Source organism: Schistocerca gregaria, chromosome 1 (genome assembly GCF_023897955.1).
Source record: "Schistocerca gregaria isolate iqSchGreg1 chromosome 1, iqSchGreg1.2, whole genome shotgun sequence".
Taxonomy (NCBI): Eukaryota; Metazoa; Arthropoda; class Insecta; order Orthoptera; family Acrididae; genus Schistocerca; species Schistocerca gregaria.
Window position 1 is genome coordinate 627,510,203 of NC_064920.1, and position 14,834 is coordinate 627,525,036.

General features: G+C 38.9%; 1 protein-coding gene across 4 annotated transcripts in view; it reads right to left on the reverse strand.

The window, feature by feature from the left end:
- Nucleotides 1-14,834, reverse strand: part of LOC126359655 (calpain-A) — a 573,819-nt gene that overhangs the window by 76,346 nt on the left and 482,639 nt on the right. For all 4 annotated transcript variants that reach the window (XM_050007648.1, XM_050007650.1, XM_050007649.1 and 1 more), the window contains 2 exons: nucleotides 10,431-10,548; nucleotides 8,491-8,625 (listed from right to left, as the gene is read on the reverse strand). In XM_050007648.1, coding sequence (XP_049863605.1) covers nucleotides 8,491-8,625; nucleotides 10,431-10,548 — 253 coding nt within the window. The remainder of the gene's footprint in view (nucleotides 1-8,490; nucleotides 8,626-10,430; nucleotides 10,549-14,834) is intronic.

The window sequence follows — 14,834 nt, forward strand, 5'->3', positions numbered from 1 at the left end:
GACCCAGGGTTCACATGTCTTTCCCAATACATTTCTCATTTCCTAAAGTGCACTTGTCCTTTTCCATCATCCCTCTTCCTATCCCTTCAAACTGTTTGCTGGAAGAAAGAGCCGCTGGCTTCGAAATCTCATGTTTCCAAATCTTTTGAACGTTTCCTCCTGCCGCCAGTTGACAAGTAGTTTTTTTTTTTTTTTTATCAGTCCTTGTTATGTTTAGATGGGCAGTTATATGTCACCTAGGCACTGAGTCACTTCCCCATAAGAACATTGTTAATCTGCTGAGCTGGAAATTTCAGTAACACATCCCAAGACTGTCCAAGTGGAGGTGAGCGACGACTTGTCATTTTGAAGTGATTACTCTCACTAACCTAGGCACGTTATATGTCACCTAGGCACTGAGTCACTTCCCCATAAGAACATTGTTAATCTGCTGAGCTGGAAATTTCAGTAACACATCCCAAGACTATCTGAGTGGAGGCGAGCGACGACTTACTCTCACTAACCTAGGCACTGGTGGACAATCCAGTGTTTTTGTCCCAGTTATACTTTACACAAGCAGGAAGAATATGAAAATGCAACTGTTGTGCCAATGTGTGAAACATAAAATCTCATTTGGTGAAGTAGAATTATGCGATCTATTGTTTCCAGTACTTTGACCCTTAAGTACCACGGAATGTTTCTCAGATTACTATAATTTTCTCTTTCTGTTCCATACATCCCAGAAAAGTGAAATGAACTCTTCTGCATTACCTTCCTGTTGGATGGAAAGCTGCACATGCCAGAAATCTTGCACTGTTGCTGTGCTTTGTTTCTTAATTTTGGGCCTTCAGAGGTCTCACAAATGTACCACAGCATTTGTGTGCCGGGATTTTGTTTAATGTCAGTGTTTCTCCATGGCAGAAAAAGCTGTATGTTCTATGCAACATGTTTTATGCGAGACAGATGTGGATGTTCAATAATGACTTAGTGAAATCTCAGATGAAGACTGACTATATCGGTAATGACCCTGATTTCAAGATTTCAGTGATTGAGACCATGAGCCATGAAGCTTCCCCCAACTCAACCCAACCCGCCTTTCCCTTTAAAATATGGCAATTATTAGTTGTAATCAGAATGATATAAAATTTTGTCTATTGAACACTTACAATGACAGCTACATTGCGAAGTTTTGCAGCAGTGAGCAGTGACACTTTATCTACAAGTTGCAATATTGAGCTGAGCTTTGGATCTCTGCTTGTTACTAGTAAATGTCAATACACTTCATGTCAACTGTCTTGTGTTTATGACTGCTGCCCACTCTAGTGATCTAAACACTGTAGGACTTTAGTTGTGTGGCACACTCTTGTGTGTGACAAGTGAAAAATAAATAGCATAACGAGTGTGTTTCCACATGAACAACTCCATGATATGCTTTCACACAACCTTGTTACTCCCCTGTGTAATTTATATCAGCAGCTGCTGATTATCTGCAGGCAGGTATGCCATAAGTGACACCAGTGTTTAGTAGACAGATAAGGTTCTCACCCTTACATCCCTCCTCGACATGGGGAAAAAATTCTCCTTTCTACTTTTGCCACACACCATATTCCACTTATGTCGAAGCTTAACTTAGCACCAAAACTTAAATCAATTTTATGAATATCTATGGAGTATCGCATCAGATCACAAAAACTTGAAATGGAAGAAACATTACTTAAACAAGACAATGCTTACCAAATTCAACTCTTACAATGCTTTAGACATTAGAGTGTTTCACAATTTAATTTGTAGTGATTTAACAACAGCACACCCATAGGCATCAGCAAGTGAATGCAATAGTGGGTGCTTGCCAACAGCTCAGAGAAGACCTTTGCAAGGATCAATTAAATCATTTTTTCAGAGTAAAGTAGTAAAACTGGAATCACCCAAAGAAGACATTAATGAAGGTGGTGAAGATATGTCTGAAATACAGGAAGTATGCTCTAGTTTCACTTCATGTTCTCAGTCTGCACATTCAATACAGAAGATAGGTAAGTTTGTGTTAGTGTTTCCCTAAATTTCAACTCCAACTGCAAAAAATGACACTGCTTCATTTATTGACAGAAGCAACTTAAATTGATACTGACAGGGTTGAAATATTAGGCAATATATGAATAACTATGCTGAGAAAGAACCATTTGAAATTGGCTCTTGCTTAACATGCAGTTTACAGGCACCAAATGCTCATGATTTATAGAGCAGTTTACATGATCGGCAATAAACATTAGAGATGAACCAACTCACTCAACTTTGGAAAGCAATTCACTGGTGAGCATTCATTTTTGGAAAACAAGTTTTTACTTATTCACTGTTATCTAATTGTGGGCTATGCAGATATCAGATAAATTGCATGAAAAAGTATCAAGTATGCGCAAATATTACTGCTGCCTGATAAATTTGTTGATTTTCTTATGCAGATAGGTCGTTTACTTCAATTTCCTTAGCGGAATGTGTTCTCTAAGAACGCATCATATTAGTCAGGTGATGTAATGGCGAATAAGAAACACATCATGCAGAGAGAGCCAGGGCAAGCTGAAAAAAAAGTACAAATTATGGAATCTGTTTATGACCCAGTGTGGACAAACAGAATCATCATTAACTTTTGAGGGAGACTCACAGTTGTAGCAAGTACAACTCTGTTTTTAACTCTTTTACAGAAAATTACACACATGTGTGTTGGTGTTACATGCATGAAATAACATAATGCATTGGAGAGACCACCTGTAAACTCTAATGGCCGTGGTGATTTTGGAGGTCCACCAAGATATCTTCTGACAGTGTGATCCTGAAGAAGAGGGGATCACTGAGTCAGTTCCTGATACAATGGCTCCAGTTGTACTGTGGACAATTGCAAAGTGTGATGACTGTTGTGCAAGCATCCTAATCAGCTTTGAGCCCCTCGGGGTGAGCCCATCGCGGTGAGCCCATCGCGGTGAGCCCATCGCGGTGAGCCCATCGCGGTGAGCCCATCGCGGTGAGCCCATCGCGGTGAGCCCATCGCGGTGAGCCCATCGCGGTGAGCCCATCGCGGTGAGCCCATCGCGGTGAGCCCATCGCGGTGAGCCCATCGCGGTGAGCCCATCGCGGTGAGCCCATCGCGGTGAGCCCATCGCGGTGAGCCCATCGCGGTGAGCCCATCGCGGTGAGCCCATCGCGGTGAGCCCATCGCGGTGAGCCCATCGCGGTGAGCCCATCGCGGTGAGCCCATCGCGGTGAGCCCATCGCGGTGAGCACCCAGGCAAGTGAAACTGAGGGGTACTCCAAAACTGATCACTGTCACACATGTCATCATAGACAATCCAATGAAAGGATAGGAGAAGACCTGGGCTGAAAATTGGAAGGTCAATCGCCAAATAAGATCCCTATACCACAATGAAGTGTGTAAGAACAACAGTACTCAAAAAGTCGAGCTTTGCAAATAAGTTTTCAACTACTTCACCCTCAGCCTGTTGTACTTCCACCCGACTACAAGTTGTATGCCTTCAAACCACCCAATGTTATGAAATTAGGGGAGGGGGGAGGGGGGTGGGGGATGGGGGCAGGGGCGGGGGGGGGGGGGGTTGTGGGCCTTGAAATACCCAAGTTATGAAATTTGGGGGGGGGGGAGGGGGGGAGCTGAAAGAAACAGTGCAAACCAACTATTCTCAGACACTTAATTGTTGAGAGGGAGATACATTTTACAGATGGTAAATACCAGAAATACCTTCAAACAAACAGCTACAGCCTACAAAATTGTGTTGAGTGGAACATGTTTCCTGTAGACAGAGTCCAGAAACTACAGACAGCCACCACTCAACACTTCTTCACAGCCAGTGTGATTCTTAAAATAGTACCAATTGCCACAGAAGGTAGGGGTCCACATTGCTGGGAAACAAGTTTCCTGGAGGTTGAAGCAAGAAACAACAGAAGTGCACACATGATGTCACACCTGAGCCAAATTGTGGAAAAAACCACTACAGTTCCATACTATCAGTATTCTGTAAGGACATGAAGGGACAAAGTAGGCAAATCATATCTCAGAGCTGCCTGTTGCCAGTGGTGGTGAATATACATCATCAAAACACATTTATTCTGAGTCAGGGTGCAGGGTGTGTGTGTGTGTGTGTGTGTGTGTGTGTGTGTGTGTGTGTGTGTGTGTGTGTGTTTTTGGGGAGGGGGGGTGTAGATGGATAGTTGGGGGGGAGGGAGGGGGGGCGCATTCAGGGCCATAGGGGCCACCAGGAATGCTCCATCAGATACAGAGGCACAATATGGGAGGGTCTGGCAGCATGGGGGCCAACAAAATCTCTCTCCTTTTTGGAGTGCTACTTGTTGTCCTTGTTCTTAGACCATTTCAACTTCTGTGAGGGCTTGTCAGTTCCAGATTCTCAGACAGAGGAGTAATATACAGTCATATGATCCAGTTATATGTCCTGCAACCTGTGGCTCCTTCAGTGACTGGCTGGTATTTGGTAGCCCATCAGCAGAGTCCTGGAAAGGGAGTGTCCCGAGGGATCCGTGCCTGGTAAAGGATGCCAGAGGAGGGCTTTGCTTCTCTGGCTGGGGTTTGGAACTGACATCCGTGGGGGTTAGGGAACTGATGCTCTGGAAGGACTCAAGAGGGTCACAGGGAATCAGTAGAAGTTCCCCCCCACCCCCCACCCCTCCCCAGACAACCAGGGGAGCGTACGCAGTCAGGCAGCCCCAAAGGCCAGATATAGAAGACACAGGATGGCAGTACAGTCACTGAACAGTTTTTTTTCGCATTTGGAAGTGGTGCAGTCTAATAAATGGGGGGGGGGGGGGGCATTGTACTCCCCAAAGCTTATATAGAGATGGAGGGAGGGGCCCCAAGGAGCTTTTGTGTGCAACTGGTGGCCACAATCCCTAAAATGGTGCAGGCACTGGGTGGAGTAGTATATAGCTCTACATCACCATCACCTTGACCTTCTCATGAAATGAGTCCTTCGAAGGCCAAGATGAAGGCTCCAATATCCACTACCCACTCTATTGTCTTTCAGTCTCTGCTGGACAAAATTGACAAAATGCACACTTGGCCTCTCCAAATTAGCATGCAACTCATCACTAGTCTGTTATACAAGAGCTCAGTGCAAAATGACACCCTGTAACAGATTCATCACAGGCAAGCAGTGCCCATGACTGAGTGAGGGAGGGCATTTTAAGCCACTTTTTGTTTTTGGAATTGCTGCAAACTTCCTCAAACTTGTCCTCAAGATGTTAAACTAAGAACAAAGGCTTTGTAGTCAGAAGGGAATCCCCATCCATCCTAGAACAGAACAAGTACTGGGAGGGTTATTTCTCACCTTGTCTCTGTGGCATATGTTCCTCCCATGCAAAAGCCGTGAAATTTAATGTCCGAGAGTCATAACACTCTGCATTGTAATATGTCTCAACTTCAGAAAAGATTGCTGGGGCTATGCAAGTACTAGTAGAAGAAAGTTCAATTTGCTTCATGTGCAAATCTTCTACCACGGTACCACCCATTCTCTTCCCCAAGATGCCACCCAGCCACAGCAACAATCAGCTGGCTAGTAAATCATTTATCAGGAGCCTCTGTGCCCAGTCACAGCAGGCACATACTCCTTGGCTTGCATGGAGAGTTTCCAGCTCAAGCATGAACAGTGCGATCTCTGAAAGGTCAGGGGGCTACCACACAGGTACTTGACAACCTTCCTACCTCCGCAACCAAATGGCTACAATGCTGGGTTTTAGGCATAGTACCATTGCAAGAAAGAAGGGAGAAAAGCACAAAGGTGGAATATGTGTCATACTGGACGACCTTCCCTGCATGATCCACACTTATGTAAAATTTAGAAAAGTAGCAGCAGGTCAAACACCACAAGAGAACAATATAGTCGACAATTGAAAGTTGTAGAAAGATGGCAGATAAGAAAAAAAGTGTCCAAAACACATACTGGATCCAAGCACAATCCATATCAAGAAGACCATCCAGTGGTAAGGTAGAGAGGAAAAAAGAATAGTAGAAGGTTGGACTTGCAGCATGGAAAGAGAAGTAGCACTGGAATGGCTGGAGCCCCATGGTGGCCTAACACATACTCACAAAAGAGATGTGAGCCCTCTTGGAGAGGGGGGGGGGGGGGGGGCGTAAGAGTTGAGTGAGAATATCATCATAAGAATGCTAAACATAAAAGAAGAGCCTCAAATAAAACGAACTGTTTGAAACACTTGCCTTTGCTCCCCTCACTTGATGAGGGAAACAAGATATCTACATCAAAAGTGTGGTGTTCTGATATGTTTCTAGCACTGTAGGAAGGTTCGGATGAAATACATGAGGATGAAAGTGATAATGTATTATTTGGGGCCTCATAACGATACAAATTACTTTTTATTTCATCTTTAAAATAAAAATGTGGCAAAGTTTCTCCCTTTATGTAATTATGGACTGCAGTAGTCACCCTAGGGTGGAAAGACAATTATAAACTCTAAGCTGATTTCACGTACAATTTCTCTTAAATGAAATTGAGTCTTTCTGTATAATTATACTGTAAATCTGCATTATCATCTCCCTGATCTGTTATTTTAGCAAAAATTAAAATCAAAATATACTGTAAATATTGTGTTTTATTTATCCAAATGAGTTACATTCTGAATTGTTTAAAAAAAATTAAATTTGTGAGGTCTTTTGCAAGAAGGTTAATGAGTAACAGAAATCATGAAAATACATATTCATTAAAACAATGGTTTTATATGTAACAAAAAGGTGGTATGAGAACCCCTCCATAGCAATTACGTTCTTATCAACATCCACAGTACTTAAGGATTTGAAATGGAGGAGGAGGAAGAGATTAAGTGTTTAACATCCCATCAACATCAAGGTCATCAGAGATGGAGCACGAGCTCAGATGAGAGAAGGAAAATAGCTGTGCCCTTTTCAAGGAACCATCCCAGCATATGCATTAAAGAATTTATGGAAATCACAGAAAACCTAAATCATGATGGCCAAATGTGGAACCGTCGTCCTCACAAATGCGAGCCCAGTCAGTTTGAAATGTATAAATATATGATCGTTGGGGTACATATGACATTAAGTGTAGACCTCAGGAGTCAGGCTGCCACATTTACAGACTTATGTAAAATTTGAAACATTCTTATTACATGATTTTCTAAAACATATTGTTTGCAAACATATTTTGTAAATTTTGGTACTAAAAAGTAAGTAATCTTTTTATTCCAACATAAAAAGGAAAAATTACTATGTAATATTCTGCTCTCAGTTTGTGAATGCCAACATTATTTTGACAGTAATCGTCAAATATTCTGTCTGTAATAATGGATGACGAAACCTATAATTATCGAAACAATACATAAGCAGTGGCATAACAGCAATTGGGGGGGGGGGGGGGGGGGTCATCCATTTTATAACAGTTGTGTTTGAAACCTGTGCCAGCGTAAGCAATATTCTGTATATGTAATTGTAAAAGCTAAATTTAATGTAAACCTTATTATGTAAAATATCTCTTGGCATTGCCAATCATTAACTTTGTTGTGAAGAGCTCAGGAAGTGGCAGCAAATTTGGTGCAGCAGATACGCTTGGATTCATTTACAGCCACTGCAGCAAACAAGTGCTGCAAAAATGAATAGGAGTATTTTCTAGTAATTGTTAACACCCAGAAAAACAGTGCATTAACTTGAGACAAATCGAGATTGCACCTCCTTTGTCCAGTTTATTTCAGGTTAAAAATACTGTGTGACCATATGCATATAAACCATATAAAATATTATATTTTCAATTTCAAAAGACCCAGGCCTCACTGACCAACATCGATACCTCTCCTCAGTGCAGCACCCCATGAAGAATGGGCTGCCATTCCCCAAGAAACCTTCCAGCACCTGACTGGGAAATTACAATCATTTATAGATTGAGTGGAAGATGCTCACTAACAGAGCAAATTAAATTGGAACTGTATAATGATCATGTAGGTTCAGATCAAGAATGAATTTCATAAATTATGGTAGTCTGCAAGTACAGACTAACTCATGAATATGGGCACAAAGATGTGTCAAATATACAAGAATGAAAGTATTAAACACATCACAGGGATTAAAAGCTTAAAAAATTAGGGAATCCTTTTTCATAAGTAAGTACATGTAGTTTCTTCTGACACTCTTTCTATTCTATTATTAAGTTTACATGTGAGCTGCACGAGTTATTTGTGTGTGAAATGCATCTGCTACCAAATATTTGTAACAATGATCTTGATATGTTCTTCATCCAGAACTAGCTCAGCACTGTAAGTATATATGGAACATGTTTACAATAAACAAACAAAATAAAACTTAAATGAGTTACTGTGTAACAAAGTACCAACCTACAAGTTCTCATTGAAATGCTTTCAGAAGGCAGGCATGCAGGCTACCTGAAGGTTATTAGAATTATAAATTTTCTGGTTGAACTAAATGAAAAGTAGAGCAATGTTTGAGAATGGATATATTCCATGTTATTCACTTACTTTGCATATGCTTTTTCAAGCAAAGCACTCCAGAATTCATTACGTTCTGAGGAATGCAAAAACACAAGCTGCCCATAACAAGTAGGAAGTCTGTCATCTATAACAACATCCACCCAACGTCCATATTGCCAAAATCTGAAAAAGTGTAAAAGGTATCTCATTTTTATTTCTTAACATCCCTGAGGAAATTAGTCATTGCCACAAATACTCTTACTGCTTAATGCTAAAACATTTATTCAGATGCATGAAAAATTGTTTTTGCTAGATTACACAGGGCACTTTAAAGAGAATACCATTTACTTAGAGGAACTGCTGATCTTTAATGGAGATAGAGGCCGATTATTGCACTGCTCATCCCAAGTCCAAAATGGTTACATTCAGAATACAACAATAAAACTTAAATTATATGCAATGTTAGTGGGATATTTTACCCTGTTTAAAATAACTTCATGGTTGACATTTCAATGAGTGGTAGAGGTCACACAATCTTAGTTCTTTCGAGTCCCGTGTACTGATTGTTTTTCCACCCCCACCTCTTTTTTAACATGCTAAGCCATGTAAGGCATGGCTCACTGTTTAACAGTTGATTTTATTCCAGCTATAATGTTGTTTGTCCTGTTAAACTCAATAATGATGACACATTTCATCAATTGCTGGTTTCAAGACAAAGTTATGTGGTGTGGGGATGGTGTGTGGCAAGCAAGTAACTGTTAACAGTAGTTTGGCTTTGACAAAGTAGTTAAGATTTGAGATCAAACAAGAGAGCAACTGCTACTGAAATGTTTGTGGAGGCATTAAATTTCAATAACAAATTTGAGGCCTTATGAATGCTCCCGATGTATAAAATCAATGAAATAAGTTATGTAGAATGAGATTTCCAGAGAAACATTATCACATGCCCAATGAAATCACAGCAACACTGTAAGGAAACTATTGAGCTATCATCTATTTGCAAATTTATGCATATAAATCAATATCTGTAATTGCAAAAAGTGAATCTAATGAGATAGTAGTTAATAAGTAATGAAAGTACAGTTACGACGAAACTTATTTCACAAATTATTCTGATTTTATGCTAATAATTTCAAGAAAAGTATTTATAATGTAATTCTATTATGATGATGATGAACATTTCAGGAGGATGGGAATGTAATACAGAGCTTGACAATTGCAAACATGTTTAAATGGAACTATGGTTACTAAGTGGGCAGATACACAAAAATTTGAAAAACCTAGTAAATGGGACGAAAATTTTGCTTAATGAAAAACTAAACAAAATGAATGTAAAAAAAAGGGTAACAAAAATAAAATTGCCCTGAACTAAACATCGAAATTAAGCACAGGAGGAGAGAGAACATTTAAGAATTTTGCTAACTAGAAAAAAAAATTACACAAGTAAAGGATTACAAGGGGCAGTCTGTATGAGCCAAACAAGCTTTCAACAGAAATATTTGACAGTATCAAACAAAGCCATGACACTGAAGTAAGAAACCAAAAGTCAATATTTTAAACTAAAATGTGGAGAGTGAAATAATAGGGCACATAGATATGGGAGTATTTTAACTTTAGTGTTGCAGAAGGATGAAAAGAATGAAATGGACATATAGCATGAAGTAGTGTTGTGATCAGCACTTGAGAAAAAAAGACATTTGGTGAATGCTTGCCAAGCGAAGTGGCTGTCTGGTTGAACACATGCTTAATTGTCTTGGAATGATTACTTTGAGAATGGAAGGAGCTGTACATAAAAGTATATTCAGGTATGATACAAATTGGGTGACATGTACAATGACACCGGTGTAGCAAAAATCTACCTCCTGCTGGCCATCCAATATATGTTAATCATATGAGAAATTTATCATGACATTTTTTCTGATATGAGTGACAAGTTTGTCCAGACTGGATGACATATAACCAGTCTGATGAACTTATAACTATCTTACCGAAAATGGAAGATACCAGCATATTTATCTCCAAAATCTTGGTCTTCAGGAACAATCTGGGCAAACAAATTATGGTTTAGTGTAAGGTTGGCAACAGCAGCTAACAACCAGCAGTCACCTACAAATAATATTGAACAAATTAGAGTAGAAAACAAGTAACTGATTATTATACATCATTGTTAACTCATTCATTCATGTTCAATAGATTCCCTCAAGAAAGCAAATCTTCAGACATGTGGAAGAAGTCAGTGTATATGTATAGTAACAAAAGACAACAAAATCACAAAAAATTTTGAAGAATGTGCTGATGCAAGTACAAAGTAAGTTAGTAAATCTGAGATAAAGCTATTACTTTGAAAAACGCAGCTGCTTCCTCACCTGCATTATGTAACTTGTTTATCTTTTATTGGCACCTTAATATTTACTTGATAAGGTTTGTATTTTTTTGAAAGATAATAATCTACATTTCCAAAATAAATAACACAGAACTACTTTTGATTGAGTTTTGAAATGAACAGTTACATGTTACGTAGTCAAAAGGAATTTTCGGTTACTGAATTAGATTTTCAGACAGTCTATAAGAGTGATGGCTAATGAGAACTTTTTTCTCCAGTTTGTCTTCCCAGTTTCTTTCTTTATGTTAGATGTCAGCTTCCTGACTATCTTTGAAGGAGATGTCTATTTCCTTTCTGAATGCTACAAATGGAGACAAAGTTTACATGAAAATTATTTTTATGACCTGGTGACTTCACAAATTACAGTGTCACTAATACTGATTTTTTATTGGTAACAACAAAAAAAAAACATTAAGGAGTAACAGCATTCTGAAGTGAGTATAAGAATTCCAAGATGCTTTAAGATACCTCTGCAAGATGTACGATTATCTCCTTCATACAATATTCGTACTGATTGCTTCTACTTGATAAATACTTCATTTACTTCAGGTGCACTTCCTGAAGATAACATGGAGCAAAAACAGGCATTATCAGCTGACACACTTTTCTTTAAATCACATAGTGACATGCTTCTAAGAGCAAAAGAAAGTGATTAGCCATAGGAAACCTATCACCAAGGCAGCCATGCAGAAACAAATTCAAAGAATTACAAGTACTGACAGTGCCTGGTCTGTACACATATGAAGTTATTACGTTCTTAAAAATAAACTGCACAGATTTGATGACCAAAAGTATGTACAATTACAGTACAATTTACAGAGAAAACCACCACATATATACAAAAAGACTTAACTGACAAAGGACCTAAAATATTTTATAACACACTTCCAAGCAGTATAAAGACCTTAAAAAACACTGTCAAAAATTAAGGTGCAATTTGGTGTCAGCCTGTTTCAGTGTAAACAAGTTTATATGCAATTATACAAACTCCTTAGTAGGAGATTCTTCTATAAATTCTGAGTAAATAATGTGAGACATTGTGCTGGCCACAGTATATATGCTCAATTGTACATATTTTTCTTAACACCATCTGATACTACTCTGTAAATGTGCGTATAAGATTATTTATAATGGTGTAAACTATTAATCCTTTTTACACATGCCTGAGTAATTTGAATCTGCTTTTATGCAAATACCAAATACTTTGTAACACATCTAAATGTAACCTGGCATACCCAATATCACTACCAAAGTGATAAAAAGATGATTGATTAATTAATTAATTAAAGCCATACTGAACTTAACTTCTTTATTAACTTATCAGTGCATTTGCTCAATTTTAACTTGTTACCTAGTAGATCACCATGGCATTTTGCAACCAGTGCTTCATTCAATGTCTTACTACTAATGTCAACTATCCTGTGCAAGGTTCTTCATCTCCCAGTACCTACATCCTTCTGAATATGTTTAGTGTATTCATCTCTTCGTCTCCCTCTATGATTTTTACCCTCCACACTGCCCTCCAATACTAAATTGGTGATCCCTTGATGCCTTAGAATATGCCCTACCAACCGGTCCCTTCTTCTTGTCAAGTTGTGCCACAAACTTCTCTCCTCCCCAATCCTATTCAGCCCCTCCTCAGCATTCTTCTGTAGCACCACGTTTCGAAAGCTTCTATTCTCTTCTTGTCCAAACTATTTATCGTCCATGTTTCACTTCCATACACGGCTACAATCCATACAAATACTTTCAGAAACAACTCCCTGACACTTAATTCTACACTCGAAGTTAACAAATTTCTATTCTTCAGAAACACTTTCCTGGCCATTGCCAGTCTACATTTCATAACCTCTCTACTTCAGCCATCATGAGTTATTTTGCTCCTCAAATAGCAAAACTCATTTGCTACTTTAAGCATCTCATTTCCTAATCTAATTCCTACAGCATCACCCGATTTAATTAGACTACATTCCATTATCCTTGATTTGCTTTTGTTGATGTTCATCTTATATCCTCCTTTCAAGACACTGTCCATTCCGTTCAGTGCTCTTCCAGGTCCTTTGCTGTATCTGACAGAATTACAATGTCATCGGCGAACCACAAAGTATTTATTTCTTCTCCATGGATTTCTCTTATGTATGAGAAATTCCACTCATGCAAGAGGAATGTCATGCATGTCTTAACATCTTTGTTCATCCTATAGTACTCTGTGCCAAAGCTTAAACAATGTAATGTAATGTATCAAAGGACTTCATCTACAGAGACTTTTACAGCTTTCTCCTTGAACAGTCTTCTACAAAAGCCAGGCAAAGACAGTTAACAAACTGTTCTTATGTAATTAATTCATAATTCTACCATGTTAGGTTTGTAATATAAAGAGCAATTATCTTCAGTATTATAAATGAGTGAAAGAACACCCTGTATCAGTATCTTGGGTAACCTACCCCTAGTCTTTGATTGATTACATAGATTGCTTAAGGGTAGTGCTCTTAAATCAGTACAAAGTTTTAATACTCTGCTGGAAACACCAAGACAGTATTTAGAATTCTTACTTTTTGGTGATCTGGTGAATTTTTGTAATCTCCATACAGTTTGTCTGTTGATAGTGCATGTAGCATCAACACAAATAAATATAATGCATCTGTATTTGTTTGTTTCTTAATGATTGCAATGTTTTCTGTCACCATGAGGAAGTAATCATTGAATTTGCTGGCCAACGATTTGAATGTGTCAATTTCTTGCTTTGTTTACTGTTTCATTTGTACTGCCTTTTTGTGCTTCTCATATAATAATGTTCCACATTGTTTCTGTCCTGTTCTTGGATAATTTTATTTTTTATCATAGTATACAGGTCTTCCTTTTTGTCTTAACACACTTGAGAAATTTACAATATTATTCAGTCCCAGGTGTTAAGAATCTACTGTCTGAGTTTCTGTTTCAAAACACTGTAGAAAGAAAACAAGTGTTGTGAATGACATCAAGTTTGAACAGCATTTTATTGACACAAAGTGAATCACAAGGAGGGGACAGAAATGTGACCAGTAGATGGCACTGTGTCAGAATGTGCATATCAACATATGCATGACACACACACAGCTGTTCCTCAGTTTGCATATGAGAAACCCAACACCACTACCTCCACAGAGGACTATATGCTGCTGGTAAAGCTCTTTTGCAAGAATCTTAACTGTGCATCAGTAGCCCTGTAGAATTTTTTGTCACTCAAGGGTATGAATAAAGGCATTGGTCCAATGTCTGCTAAGGGCCTGGAGGTAATGATTACAAAATTTGAAAACACATGTGCTTTTCAAGTGGAATGTGGCAGAGGGAGGAAAGCAGTTGATCTGATGTCTGTCAAAGATGTGGGCACAGCACTGCAGTAGGGGTCGAGCAGTAGCGTGCAAACATACAGTGCAAGGTGCATAAAATGCTATGAAACAGCTTTCATTGTTATCCATACAAAATCACCCATGTTCAGGAGTTGGTTCCTGCTAACATGCCAGCAAGACAAACATTCACTCTGGAATTTCGTGCTCACATTAAAGTGGACAGTAAATGGCGACAGAACATTCTGTGGACATATGGAGCGCATTTCCATCACCAAGGGCATGTCAATAAGCAGAGTTTTAAGATATGGGCAATGTTAAATCTGTATACCGGGTGATCAAAAAGTCAGTATATTTTTGAAAACCAAATAAATCACAGTATAATGTAGATAGAGGGGTACAAATTGACACACATGCTTGGAATGACATGGGGTTTTATTAGAACAAAAAAATACAACAGTTCAAAAAATGTCTGACAGATGGCACTTCATCTGATCAGAATAGCAATAATTAGCATAACAAAGTACGAAAATGCAAAGACTATGTTCTTTACAGGAAATGCTCAACATGTCCACCATCATTCCTCAACAATAGCTGTAGTCGAGGAATAATGTTGTAAACAGCACTGTAAAGCATGTCCGGAGTTATGGTGAGGCATGGACGTCGGATGTTGTCTTTCAGCA